This window comes from Abrus precatorius, unplaced genomic scaffold (assembly GCF_003935025.1).
Source record: "Abrus precatorius isolate BTA unplaced genomic scaffold, Abrus_2018 Scaffold11, whole genome shotgun sequence".
NCBI classification, from domain to species: Eukaryota; Viridiplantae; Streptophyta; class Magnoliopsida; order Fabales; family Fabaceae; genus Abrus; species Abrus precatorius.
Genome location: NW_020874303.1, coordinates 16,381,159 through 16,395,928, shown reverse-complemented (window position 1 = coordinate 16,395,928; position 14,770 = coordinate 16,381,159). Strand labels below are relative to the sequence as shown.

The window sequence follows — 14,770 nt, the reverse complement described above, 5'->3', positions numbered from 1 at the left end:
TACCTTGTTCATATATTCAATAATAAAATATTTAATCACAATGACTTGATTAGTAATCATATATGCATTCTTAATGATTTAAGAACTATTTTAAGGTTGTAATTACCATGGTTTATTCAGGACACAGAGACATATACAAAACTATAATTAACCGCCCCATATGGAGACAAACTAAAAAGACATCAATATAATATTTTTAGTCTCTACATAAAAACTTTTTTTTTTTTTCAATTTGATTATTTATTATATACAGCCCTGTCCTTGCAGTCTAATTTACTATAACACTGATATCTCCATAGAGGAATTGAAAATATACTTTTAAGTGAGAAAAAAAGAATAACAACATTGATTCCAGGGTGGAAAAATCAGGCAGAAAGAAGGAATCATGGAATCTTTCTTTTCCAATGTTATCCATTTGGATCATTTAAGCGTTCAACATTAAAAAAAAAAGTATACACACTTGGGTCTTTCAACATTCTAAGTTGGAGGAGGAAATTATAATAGATTGCCTCGGAAAATCATAGGGTAGTGTTGAATCAGAAATATGAAACAACCAAGTTAGTAGGGTACATGATTCACATAACATGAAATATGATTATTCTTTTCCATATTCCTTTCAGGATTTTCAGCACCTTTAAAGCAGAAAAGAAGAAATGAAACATGAAAATGATGGACAAGAATATTCATTTATTCAACAACAGGATCCGGCAGTGGATTGCAGGCACTCTTTGCTCACAAAATACTCATACCTAAAAATACAGGTTCGATAAGCACTGCTTATTTTATTGCACTAGCACAAGTGACAATTCAAAAATACTTCATCCGAGTCATCCCTAAGTTCAGCAGAAAGAACTCCAAAAATTAGACCAAAATTGGGTAGTTCTCAGAATGAACAAAGATTCCCCTAGCAACAATTTACACTCATATTAGATAATTGACTAGACAAACCAGATCCACCACCCAAATCCCTTTTCTTTGGCTTCAATAATGGTGGTACCCAGTTGCCAATAAGATCATCATGCTCCACACCAATGACATCACCTTTTGCTCCCACATAATGCTCATGCTCTTTACGACACACAGAGAGCCATTTGGATTGCATGTATGTGGTGGTTCTCCAAGGGGGTACGTGAAGACCCTTCTCTTTAAGGGACTGTTTGGCAGCAGAACATAGCAGGGAAATTATCTTGCACAGTTTGTTCTCAGTCCCAACAAAGATAACCGGGAGTGAGTCTGTCAATTCCTTGTAATGTTGTGTAGGCCTTGCAAGTTCAAATTGTGACCTAAAGTCTATATCTACTATTAGCCTCACAGGATTAGCATAACTCTCACTTTCTGTTATCACTTCGATAAACTCGTATTCACCTGTTAATATAACAAAAACCAAAAGGTTAAATATAATTTGGGTATCTTCCTAGTACTAATTAACCAGCCAAAGATTAAGCAAATGTTATGAACTTGGACTAGATGCTCTCAAATGAAAAAAAAAAAAACGGAGCCAAAATGGCTAATTGGGTATATGATTGAATATCAGAATGAGTTGACAAAAATTGTAATTGAAGGTTGATAATAGGTAGAGAAAGACCCACCAGCAGGACATCCCAAAGAGGTGGACCAAGATGTGTGGCATATTGAAGCATTAAGACCATCCATTTTCATCCTCATAACAAGCCATCTACTAAGACTTGTTTTCTGAGCACTTTGTCTACCTCTCATATGTTTAAACACACACTTCAATACCTTACCCTCTTCTGCTGTATCACCCTCACTCCTTAGAATGTCCTGAAACCAATTACAACATAGTAAAACACAACACATACATAAAACCTATGCAAGAGACAACCTTAAATAAACCAAAACAAAATTGAACAAATCATTGAATTCATTAAAAAGCACCTGTAAAATAAAATACTGGGTTTGATGGTTTAAAGCATGGCAATTTGAGGAAGTGGAACTTATAGGGGATGTTGATTCAGATTCAATAAAATCTTGTACCATTCGTACCAACTCGTCTTCTTCTAAACTTCCCATTTGTGATTATCCTCTCTGGTCAAAGAGAAGAACAGAGTGTAATTGAATTTCTTGAGAAGTTGGTGTTTATTATATATAGAGGTATGGCGGTGGAAACAGCACCTGTGTGGTGACAGATCATAGATGAGGCCCTGCATTGATAAGGTAAAAATATAATAAATAAAACAAAAGGAGCAAATAATTTTGAAAAAGAAAAAAAAATTGTTAGCGGTTAAAAATAGTGCTAAGGTATAGTGTCGGAATATCCTTATCTTCGTTGGTTTAATAACCATGAAAATGACACAACTGAGTGTTTTCAACATATTCTAGAACTTACTCCCAAGGTTTCCAATAAGTGACACATGAAGGTTAACTCAGCTGCTAATGCATATACAATTATACATTTTTCAATCACAGATCCGTCATCTGAAAGTCATTTTAATATCGATTAATTCGAGTGGAATTGGATAATTTAATCGAGGGAATCAATTAAAATCACTTCAACTTTTTCTTTTTTTGCATTAGTAAGACTTTGAATTTCAAAGTTGAACTTAAAATTTTGTTTCAAGAGAACCTATCATTATTACATGCCATTTAAATCCATTTGATTAATTAAATGAGTTTATTTGACCAAAAATTATTTTTTAACTGGTTACTAAAAATATCTACAAAAATAAAATTACTTATTTAAATTTTTTTGTCATATGTACACTTAAATATCTTTTATGTCAAGAATGATAATATTAAAAATAAATAAATAAAAGTTAAAGTATTAAACATACTAGATGATACTTTCCTGTGCTCACAAGTAGCGCATGTGCAGAGTATTAACTATATAATAGGTCAGACAAATAAAATAAATAAATAAATAACCACATGTTTCACCACTTCACATATAAATTATATATGATAAAAAAATTAAATCAATAAATTAAAATTTGTGTATTTTTAACTCTTTAATGAAAGGAATTATTTTTATTGTAATAAAATAAAAATATTAAAAAATATTAAATTTAAGTAAGAAAGAGTAAATTTTATAATTTTTAATTTTTAATAAATTTTATTTTATAATTTAGGATGGATTAAAAATAATATATTAATAACATATTTTAATGATTTAGGTCATAATGACATCGCTAAAATATAATCATTTTGTCGGCCTTCAACATAGTTCCAAAAATAGTACAAGACAGTTCAATAGTGAATAGGTATCCAAAACTTATCTTTAGACTTTAAAAAAATTCCCTCTATTTTATAATTATTTTTAAATTATATCTAAGATAATTCTTAATTACTTAATAATCCATTAAATTTAAATTTAAAAGATTGCCAGCAGAGTACAAATATGCAATATTCCGATATCTTCCATTAGATCAAATTCATAATCTTTCCTTCAAACTCCTTCAAGCAATGGTAAAAATTAAGCATATAACGATTCATATTTGAAAAATGGCCGAAATGAATCAAGCTTTTCTTACCACTGTGACACTTCTTCTTCTTCTTCAAAACCAAATAGCTATGCTTTTGGGAATAAAAGAAAAGCTATACTAATTACTAGGTTTATAGGCATAATTGATCAAAATTTAGAATAATATTAATACAAATTTAAACACTCATCCAGCTAGTCTTAAATCACCGTCCAATTATCTTTAGATATTTAAAAAAAGATTTTAAAAAATTGCTCTGGTTAAATACTGAGTTTTGTTACAAAAGTTTGGTTACATCATTTTAAACTTAATTTTAAGTAAAATAAATTTTATAGAATTAAATTTATAAATTCTCACCCCTTGACACGAATGCGCTGCCCAATATCTTCTAATCTTCTATCAAGTTCGGCCCAAACATATCGTGGGCCTGTTCTTTGCTTGAATTCTATCAATTCATTGGGCTGCATCTTTTTAAATAATTCGTTGATCGAGGCCACTTTGTCTTGTATTTCCTTGGGCTTCATTTTTTTGTTTTTAAATTATCCGTTGATCCAGCTCACTTTGTCTTGTATTTCACCTGTTGACATATTTCTAGTCTAGTATCACTTGTGTAGGGAAATTCCTCTTTTCAACTGCAACAATGCACTCATCATAAGTAGCTTGGCCTTTTGTTGATCTCTTAGATTAGAAAGTGCTCCATCCACCATCCAAATTGTGAAATGGGAATTTTGGGCACAATGAATGATGGAGAGCGTAGTCTCTGAACGTGAATGATGAGAAATCACAATAATGATAGCTCTTGCAAGAGAAGAGCCCAATATTCACGTGGCAAATCAACGTCTCCATAAATGACACCAACCACCATTAGGATACCTTACATCAAAACCATTTAAATTACTTCATTGTCCATGCACCCTCTGTTTTTCATATTAAATTTTCATCACTTTTTGGGATATCCAAATGATTCACTATTAATAGTCACAATATCACAATTCCTCCAGAATTTGAGCCCAACACTCACTCAACACCAAATATATACTTTTAGCCTTTCACCTTACATTTTGAAAATAAAACACAATATAAGAGTTTAGAATTCATCCCTTAAATACCTATGCCTAACTAATAAACTTTGACTCGTTAATTTAATGAATTATAAAACATATCTTGAATTATTCATTATTTATCTAATGATAAATAGTGATTTAATTCAACTTTCTATTCTTTTTTTTTTTATAGTGAGATGGGTTGATTGTATTTATGTATAGATGAATTAGATAGTTACAAAATAAATTAATTGAATTATGATCGGTACTGCTTATACATTATACTAATAACTATCCTTCTATTTGATCAAGTATTAAATAAAATATATAAAAATAATAAATATTTATTTAATTATTAAAAATTTTATAAGTAAAAAAAAAATAAATCATTTAAGTGTGTTTTTTTTTCTCTATCCTCAATACACGTTCTTGCTGCTCTCCCACAGTTGCTAAATTAAATTTAGCTTTTAATGCCTTGTATTGAAGCCTAATTATTTGTATACAAAATTATCAAAGCATATGAAATTAGTTTTTTTTTTCTTAGGAAAAAATACAAATAGTTATTTCTTATAAAAAATCAATAAAAAATTATTTTTAATACTTACAAAAATCTCAAAATGAATATTAACAATATATATATAACACTCAAATTATATTTTTTATTTTTAGAATCACAATGTTTTCCATTGATAAGTGTGAAGCTACTTCTTTAATCGAAAATTCCACTCACCCATTTTCCATTCAGCAATTTAATATTGATTATTTTTAAATATAAACTTATAACATAAATTCAAAAGTGTGTAGTTATAACTTATTGATTTTAACGAAATAGTTATTTATTTTGTATAGAAAAACATCTAAAATATTTTTAAGTTCTGCCTCTTGTTGCTTTGGTTGCACAATAAATTTCTTATTTTAGCACATATTTTATTTATTTTATCATATTATCAATGGCATTTTATTTTATTTTATTTTATTTTATATATCTTTTTTCTTTTCTCCACCTGCCTAATACCCAAAATGATTGTGTCAAGCTATAATTTTCATTGTTAAAAAAAATTGGAATGTCATAATGAGACAGCTTTCTTAATTGTATTGTTGAATTAATTTGATTAATAAAGCAAGCAATGTTTTCAGGATGATTTGTAAAATATGTTGTTAGAAAATGTTCAAAACACTGTCACACTGCTCGTGTATTTATCAATAAATGCTTCCTTTATTGGGCAACCAGCATTGACTGCATGCTTTGGAGTACTGAGTACAAGACGGAGTACCTTTTCAAATAATAATAATAATAGAAAAACATTAATATTATTTTTCAAATTTGACTTTAAATGTTTTAAAATAATACAATTTAATAAATTTTAATAAAATTAATCAATAATATATATTTTTACTAAAATTATTCTCATTCTTTTTATAAAAACATTTTAAAGATTTTTATTGATATTTAATATAAGAATTTAAGTTTAAGAATATTTTTTTATTTTTATATCTTAAACCTTTTTAATATCTTAATAATTAATTTAATGATAGGATATAACTTAATTAATGATAAACTTAATTTATAATTAATTTTTCATAAATTAATGTATTATTATTTTTTTAAATTTTTTTAATCATGTAATTTAGTTAAAATATTCTTATGAAAAGGACGACAAAGATATACAGTATTATCAAGTCATTAAATTCTAAAATATTTTAATTTTTAATAAAATTTGATTATACACATGTTTTTATTATATGTATTTTAAGATACATTTAAAAAATGTAATTGTTAAAAAATATTTTTATAATAAATATTGTTATGTTTATCAACAACATCAATAATAATAATAATAAAAAGAACCAACAAATAAAATATTTTTATATCAATGTTTATTAAATAATTTAAATCACTTGAGAAACATTTAATATTATTTTAAAATAATAATCAAGTTTTATTTTTTGCATTACTAGTGTATTTTATTTATAATAACATTTAATTAAGAGTTTTCTTAACTTTAATTTTTAGGATTAAGTTTAAAAATTTATAAATAATTTGTTTTAAAAAAAATACATATTTATTACATTAAAATTATAAATATATAATAAATAATTAACTTTTCAATGAGATTTTATTATTATTATTATTAGTTATATATCATTAGTCTAGGGTTGGTTTACATTTTTCTTTAATTAAAGTTCATAGGCCAAGTATTTCATCGTTAAAGTGAGAACTATAGAGTTATATACAAGTACTCTTTTAAATACTTTTTAAGTCTTGAGCATACCCTAACACTAATAAGCCACTCATCTAAATTTTTCAATATAAAAAATTAAAAACCATCTTAAATATAATTTTTAAAATAATAATTATAAATATCAATAAGTTATAATTATGTAACAATTTATCATTAATTAATAACAAAAATGAGTGTATTCCAATAAAAGTTATAAAATTGTATATATTATATAATGGGAGGAAATGAATGAGGATGTCTATTGTCAAGAAAAGAAGAACATGTGGTTTGACTGTTATCCCTGGGTCAATAAATGCCCATCTAATATCGCTAAAATAAACAAATAAAACATTTTAGTCCAAAGAAAAATTCAACAACTATTTATTAATTTATTATATAATTGTATTTTAGGGTCCAAAACTAACCTCTTTCTATTCAAATTAATACGCATTTTCTTTTCCTCTCGCACAAGCTTCACCACGTTCACCATGAACCCGCCGGAATTTTCCTCCGGAGCCGGCGGATCCTCATCGCCGTCGTCGAAGAAAGAGCTCCAACTTCAAGGGGCGCGCCCGCCGCCACTACGAGTCAGCAAAGAATCCCACAGGATTCGCAAGCCGCCGCTTCCCCCCGCCGCACACCTACCGGCGCCGGAGAACCGGAAGCCGGTGATTATCTACTCCGTTTCTCCCAAAGTTCTTCACGTCACCGTCAGCGATTTCATGAACGTGGTCCAGCGCCTCACCGGGCCTTCCGCCGGCGATGAAGCTGCTCTTCGACCCGGCGACGTCTCGCCGGCGGCGAGACTCGCGTCAATCGAGAGGACGAGTCCGTCGGAGAGGGAGAGAGTTCACGGAGGAGAGGATGACACGACGTGGATGTTAGAAGGAGTGGAGGTAGGTCAGTTCCCGGGAATATTATCACCGGCGACGTTGCCGCCAATATCGCCGGGTTTTTTTTCGGAGCCGCAAAATACTTCGCTGTGGCATGAACTGAGCCCGTTTTGGTCATCGAACAGCTTCGTGGCGAGTCCGTCGGGGTTGCTTTCCGCCGCCGTAGTTTCTCCGTTGCCGTCGCCGGACCTCTTCAATCTCTTCGACTAATTTTTCATTTTCATTTTTTTTGGCTGAAAAGTTTTAGGGTTTTTTTATTTGATGATTGATTTGGGAAGGGTAAGGGCGGTGGTGGAAGATTCAACGTTCACTGACTTTTGTGCCATAAGTTTTGTAAGTGTGTATACTGTTATTGTTGTATTGCGAAAAAAACAATGGGGACTCTTCAAGCTTTGCTCCCCTGTTCTCCACTGTTCAAAATTATATTTATTTGCTGATTTTCTTTATTACAAACTCTTGAGTTTCCTTCACAATATGTTCTGGTGAATGCGGATTGGGTTCTTTTTTTCTCTTTACACTTTATATTTTATTAATTTAAATTCAGTTCCTAAAATGGTGTGTTTCAAATTTTTCAATAATGGAGGATATTTTTCCCTTTTTGGGGACCAGAATGAATTGATGTTAGAAAGATTATTATTTTCTAAATACTATATTGTACATTTTTATATAAGAAATTGATGAAATAAGTACAGGACTAACCGTAAAATATTTGCCATTCACTTCGTATTCAACGGTTATAAGAAAGCCCAAAACAAAAATAGGTTTTGGGATATCTTTAATTAGATAAGTATTCTTAAGATTAAGCATGATTGGAAATATGTTTCTTTTTTATTTTTCATCATTAAATTTAAAAGACTTATGATTATTTTTTTTTTGGCAATTCGTAGTTCCAACTAATTAAAAAAAATTATACATGCTAAAGTTTAAATTCAAAATCTTTTATTAAATAAATTGAACTGTAGATACAATGAAATCTTATATCATAAAAACCTATTTTCATTTCTTTTTCTATAAGTAATTACAAAAACTGTCATTTATTTTCACTTTGTTATTTTTTTAATAGTTATACATGATAAATAACAAAATCATGTTTTGACTTTGTTTTTACATATCTTTAAAGACAATAAATAAATTTTAAAACAAATTAGTATTTTTGTAAGTGGAAACATAAAATGAAGAATAAATCTATTTTTTCTGATGTGTGTGTGTGCACTCGAATTTTAAAAAAGTTAAACACACATGAGGATATATTGTGTACTCGTCAAACGTGGCCTCACCCCCTGCACTGGGATGTTAAAAAGGGGATGAATTCTGAATTTTTTAATAATATATTTTGCGCTGTAAAATAGATAGTTCATTGTGTGCATAAATACATTTCATTTGGTCTTGTAGATTGGGTAATCACGTTAGCACAATGTAAGACTATCACTCGAGTCACGCTAGTGGTTAGGAAAACCATCCACAGAATCATGACTCTTGTCATTATTATTATCATCAACAAAAGAAATTCTAAATCCCAACGGTGCTAGTAATGTCCTTGGTCCCAATTCATTTCTGTAACCAGATATTTTGTTGGGTATGAGTACAATGAATTATTAAGACACCCACGAACGGTATTACTGTACTGCTACATATTAATACACCAACGCTGAAAAAGGAAAATTTTACATGGTCGGTTATTCAGAAGAATTTCAACCTTTTGATTTTTACGTAGGTCTCAACTACAGTCAAACATCCCATAGAAAGCTTGTGAAATGTGTAAAAGGATAAGAGAACAAATAAATAATGTGATGGGTAATATGTTGAAGGTGAAAATGACGAGCACAAGCCTTCACGGCCGTTGTTTAAGTGTGGGCTATTGAGGCGGGCAGTTCTAAGCTACTCCTAAAACTACGAAGTACGGTATAGGAAAGTGTCCAGTTAACTTGATTACTTGAACACGATCCTATACCGTTGCGAAAATAACTCTAACATGATTCCCTGATCCAAGAAAAATGAAAAAAAAAAAAATGAAAAAAAAAAGATGCTATGTTTTCATGTGCTCAAGGTATGTCATCATGACATCACCTTAGAGGAATGAAAATGTCAAACATGCATATGCTGAATTTCGTTCCTTCACTTCTCTTTCTTCAATTTTATTTTCTAAACAGAGCCTTTCAGCTTGGGAGAATTATATTTATAGCCTAATAGTTCAGTGTACTAGCTGAAAATGGAAACGGGGTGATAAACATCACCCGAATTCCCATTCCTGTGAAGTACATTTCAGAAAGTAGGATTGTCGGTGGCAGCCAAAGTGTACCCTTTTTTTTTGGACGAAAGATATAAGGTACTTCATGAATATTATACAAAATATGGATTAAAAAAGAAGACAGCAATCGTGTGCTAACAGAGCAAAGTTCAGAAGTCAAAATGTCATTTGTTTAAACCACAAGATGGCAAAGTAAAATTAGGCCAAACCTTGGGAGGGAAATATCGAACAGTAATTTACCTTGTTATATTTTACAGATTCATGACTCAACAGAACCCTTAAAAGTCCATCAAAAAACACCAATTGCAAAGTAATGCACCTCACATTTTTGGCATCCTCAACTGGAAGATTGTGAAGGAAAAACCCAACAAAGAATTGATTGGTAATTCGACTGCAAATATTTTCACGTTCTTGATATAGTAGAATTCCATGTTCCCCCAATCAGAGTGCCAACTCTTTCGCCTTTAATGGCTTTCTCAATGTTACCTGGTTTGTTTAGATTAAAGACAACAACTGCACCAGAAGGGAAGGACAGGAACATCAAGGTAACCACTTCACCTTTGATACGGCTATGGACACAGTTACTCTAATATAAATATGAACTAATACCAATAGAACAATATAAAAAGAATAGTCCATATAAATGTTTGTCTGCATGGCTTACCTGGGATATTATTTTCCTGGCATAAAGTTATGGCAGTCATGTCCATCACTGACAGATCTTTTGAAGTTACCTCCTGATAGGTTACGTTTTCAAGAAGACGTGCTTGTGGATTAAGCTTTGGATCATCATCATAAACTCCATCGACATTTGTTGCTTTGAGTACAACCTCTGCATTAACTGAATAAATGAAGGAATAACGTTAAGGAGACATTGGTAAAATTCACCTTGTACCCTTAAGTGTAAAAAGATTTAGCACATGTAGAAATTGATTCTGAAAATCTACATCCTTTGTCAAGAAGAGTGAAAACAATATACTCTAAACCATCAAATATAAACAGATAGAAATGCTTGTTTTAGATCACAGAAATAAAAGAGTAACTTACTTTCAGCACATCGGAGTGCTGCTGCAGTGTCTGTGGTAAAGAATGGATTTCCAGTTCCGGCAGCAAATATGACAACTCTTCCTTTTTCTAGATGCCTCACAGCCCGTCTACGGATATATGGTTCTGCAACCTCAGACATGCGAAATGCGGTCTGCACCCGAGTAGGAATTCCAATACTCTCCATTGTTGCTTGAAGAAATATAGCATTCATAACAGTGGCCAACATCCTAGAGGATAAATAAACAAAATTATTGAAAAACTGGATATTATTTCTCTCATACTATGCATTTTTAGCAACTCAGTATAGTGGATAATAATTAATTGGAAACGAAAGTGAACCACTAGCACATAAGAGCAGTGACTTAATATGCTAGATAAAATTAATTGAAAGAAGATCAGAGGAAGGTGCATAAGAGAGATTAGTGTCATTACCCAATATAATCAGCAGATGAGCGGTCTAGTCCACTACTTCCAGCCCAGGAAGATCCACGGAAAATGTTACCCCCACCAACAACAAGTGCAACCTGAAACATCAACCTAATTGTTAAAAACCAAGTCTCAGAACCAGTAAAGAGCTCTGAATAACTTCAAGTCAAATGCTCCAACTTGAAGTGATATCATAAACTCACCCAGTACTACTGCCAAATACAAATTAGATCGATCCAGCCCTACTGCTAAAGATTATTTTTGTGAAACACATCAATAACAATAATGTGAAACAATAAGTTTTGCACATTCAATTAGCCAAATGATCTCACATGATGTGAAGATGCAACAGAAAACTACAGCAAAAGAAACAGAAAAGTATTATTATAAAAAGCATCCAGTGTATTCACCTCAATGCCAAGGCGAGTCACAGATGCCACCTCCCTTGCAATGGCCATGGTTATCTGTACCCAAATAAAAAATAAAAAAAATCAGAAACAATGCTGAGAACAACGTGATACAGCAAAATGTTTCATTTTTTAAGGTAATGTTTCAAGAAGTGTCTGTTGCCACCCTTCTCTAATTAACATATTTCTCATTTCCCTAAAATGTCCCTTTTAAGTAATTAAGCCATACTAAAGGTCTATTATGCCTGTATATCTATCTAAACTTCTAATTAACAATTATAAAATTAATTTAAATATAAATATAACTTCCAAATTGTAATACACAGAACAAGAGTTTGAAACTCGAGAAAAAGTATATATTTGAACTAGTCTTATTCACTAGACAATTTTATTCAAAATTATATTTATTATAATTGTTTGTTGACTTCAAGCAAGTTATTCAAATAATAAAAAAGAAATTTTTTATTTAAAATTCGGTTTTTCTAACACGTGCAAAAAATACACAATAAGAACTTATTCATAACGAATAAGCCTTATTGGAAATCAAATCATCCAATATATTGATAACATTAAATACTATAATTAAATTATTATTTGTTGATTTTTAATTGTTTACGCTTTGGCACAAGCTAAAAAAATACATTAAAAATTAATTAGTATAAGTTTTGTTAATCTCAGTCTTTATATAATAAACATATTTATTATATAAAGAGCCGAAGTTAACATTAATAATAAATTACTAATTTGACTCATGTACTAAATAAGAAAAATTCAATAGACAAACAGAGTGGCAAAGTACATTATCATGCTTTCAATACAAAAGAGTGTAAAGATAAGACCTTTGGGTCAATATTCTGAGAGTGGTCTCCTGCAAGTGCTTCTCCGCTGACTTTGAGCAAAACCCTTTGCCACTTGTACGATGGTTTGCTTGATTCATTCATCGAAAGACCCAACCGAGACATGGACCGAATTTCAGGATTCCTGCCAACAAATTTCATCTAAGTTCCCCACAGAAACATTTCTACAAACAGCTTCTTGGTGACCCAAAAAAGAGGAATAAGAGTTAGAGGAGAACCTGAAATTGATGGGCTCAGGGGAAGAACCCGTTTCGGAATAAGAAGAGCGAATAACAAGATTAGAAAATGAGGTTGAATTGCCACGTGTCAAAGTCAAAGAAGGCGAGAGGAGCTTTGGAAGATACAGAGGTGAAGATGAATGGATAGAAGAAGAAGAGAAAGAGAAGAGAGGGGTTGAGATTGCCATTAGCGTTTTCGCTCTATGTTGTCGTTCAACACTTTCTCTGAGGTTGCTGAGGTTGTTCTGTGCTTCGTTAATTTGTGTTGGAGTTGCCGCTAAAGATAATTTTTATTTTATTTTTCCTTTTTGGGACATAAAAAACAGTGAAATGCCTAGCGCACAATAAATCCGTATTATATTGAAATATCTCAGTGGACTAATGAAAAAGAAAAAGAAATTTCCTAAATGAGACTGTCCAAAACTAAGACAATAACAGCTACATTTGATAGTAACTGTTGATTATGTTTATAAAATATTTGAATTTAAATCATTAATAAATAAGTTGACTAAACCGTCGTATCCCAGTATTGACTAAAGGGTTTACCTAGTGTAATCGAAATAAAAAAAACACAAAACTACGTTTCATATCTCCATTAAAAGAAATTATTACATTTGTTGCTCAATCTATTTCAATTAGCTCTCTAATTGATTAAAAAGAAAAGTTGAAAAGCGCACCAGTGAATTTCACTGTTAGTAGCATTGTGTAAAAATTACCCTACCATTATTATGGCCTCCCTAACATAAATAAAATTAAAAAAACGAAATGGATGCGTAAAAAGAATATCTACAAATCTGATTATGAATAGAATGCCAGCAAATAAATGAAAACAAAGCTAAATTTTTTTTAAAAAAATGGAACAAGCCGAGGTGAAACGAATTACCTCTCACAAAAATCTAATAAAAAGAATATGCTTAATGGATTTTGATAATAGTAAGCATTTTTTGAAATAAAAGAAAAATAATTCAAAAATGGAATGTGATCCTCTAGAACAAAATTTCTTTTCCACAGGACTTGAATTTTATTTAAAAAAATAAAAATTAGAAGTAACTATTTATCTCGAGAAAATGTATATTCATTTGCATATTAAAAAATATGAAATACTAAAGCTAGTTGACACCTTATTTTCTATTCTATAATATTGTATCTTATAAAATATTTTTTAAGGATTCAAGATTTTAACTGTTAAATTTTAAGATTAACAATAATTTTAATTGCCTTTAAATTTTATTTTAACAGTTACGAAACCGATTTAAAATTGGCGACACAAAGTTAAATTTGTAGCAGTTTTGAATTACTGCTAAATCTTTAAATTTGCAACTATTTTTTTAGTAATAGTTTAAAATTGTGACTAAAATTTAAAATTTAATGGCAAGTAATAGTGCTCTGTTTTAAAGTTTGGTTCCACCCTTTTCTCTAATTTTTATCATTTACTTATTTTTTTTTTTTATTTTTTGGGTTCATATTTCATTTATTTTTTAACATCACAACATATATGTTATATAATTTATAGTATAAATTCGTTGAAGAAGAGTCATTTTTAAAAAAAATAAAAAGGACAATAGAAGATTACCAAGTTGTCATAGTTGGAGAAGATACTTTGACAATAGTGGCGGTAGTATTGATGGCAAAGAGAAAGGTGGTGGTGGAACTCAATGAGGCTAAGATGGAGGTGAATGAGTAGCTTTGAATGGGTGATGGAGAATGAGTGAGAGTGGAATGGTGTTTCTTATATTTTGTTATTGCAAACTGACGCTAAATCTCGCATTTTTTTGCGGCGATTATGCAAAATCATTACTAAATCCCATACTTTTTGTAGCGGTTACACAAAACTATCGCTAAATTCTGTATTTTTTGTGACAGTTACAAAAAATTGCTACTAAATCTCGTACTTTTTGCGACAGTTGCAAAAAATAACCGTTAAATCACGTAATTTTTATGACAGTAAACTGCCACTAAATCTTGTATTTTT

At 30.5% G+C, this 14,770-nt stretch overlaps 3 protein-coding genes across 3 annotated transcripts; 1 reads left to right on the top strand and 2 right to left on the bottom strand.

Moving 5' to 3' along the window:
- Positions 1-403: 403 nt before the first annotated feature.
- On the bottom strand, positions 404-2,160 carry LOC113855242. Its single transcript, XM_027486795.1, has 3 exons — positions 1,897-2,160; positions 1,590-1,782; positions 404-1,365 (listed from the first exon to the last, which is right to left on the bottom strand). The coding sequence occupies exons 1-3, from the start codon at positions 2,029-2,031 to the stop codon at positions 905-907; spliced, it is 789 nt and encodes a 262-aa protein (XP_027342596.1). The 5' UTR covers positions 2,032-2,160; the 3' UTR covers positions 404-904.
- Positions 2,161-6,943: 4,783 nt separating this feature from the next.
- Positions 6,944-9,579, top strand: LOC113854683 (protein MKS1). Its single transcript, XM_027485833.1, has one exon. It carries the CDS (start codon positions 7,191-7,193, stop codon positions 7,803-7,805), a length of 615 nt encoding a protein of 204 aa, XP_027341634.1. The 5' UTR covers positions 6,944-7,190; the 3' UTR covers positions 7,806-9,579.
- A 301-nt stretch (positions 9,580-9,880) lies between these two features.
- On the bottom strand, positions 9,881-13,130 carry LOC113854682 (uridylate kinase). Its single transcript, XM_027485832.1, has 7 exons — positions 12,799-13,130; positions 12,563-12,704; positions 11,727-11,780; positions 11,323-11,414; positions 10,891-11,117; positions 10,508-10,684; positions 9,881-10,356 (listed from the first exon to the last, which is right to left on the bottom strand). The coding sequence occupies exons 1-7, from the start codon at positions 12,984-12,986 to the stop codon at positions 10,247-10,249; spliced, it is 990 nt and encodes a 329-aa protein (XP_027341633.1). The 5' UTR covers positions 12,987-13,130; the 3' UTR covers positions 9,881-10,246.
- Positions 13,131-14,770: the final 1,640 nt, after the last annotated feature.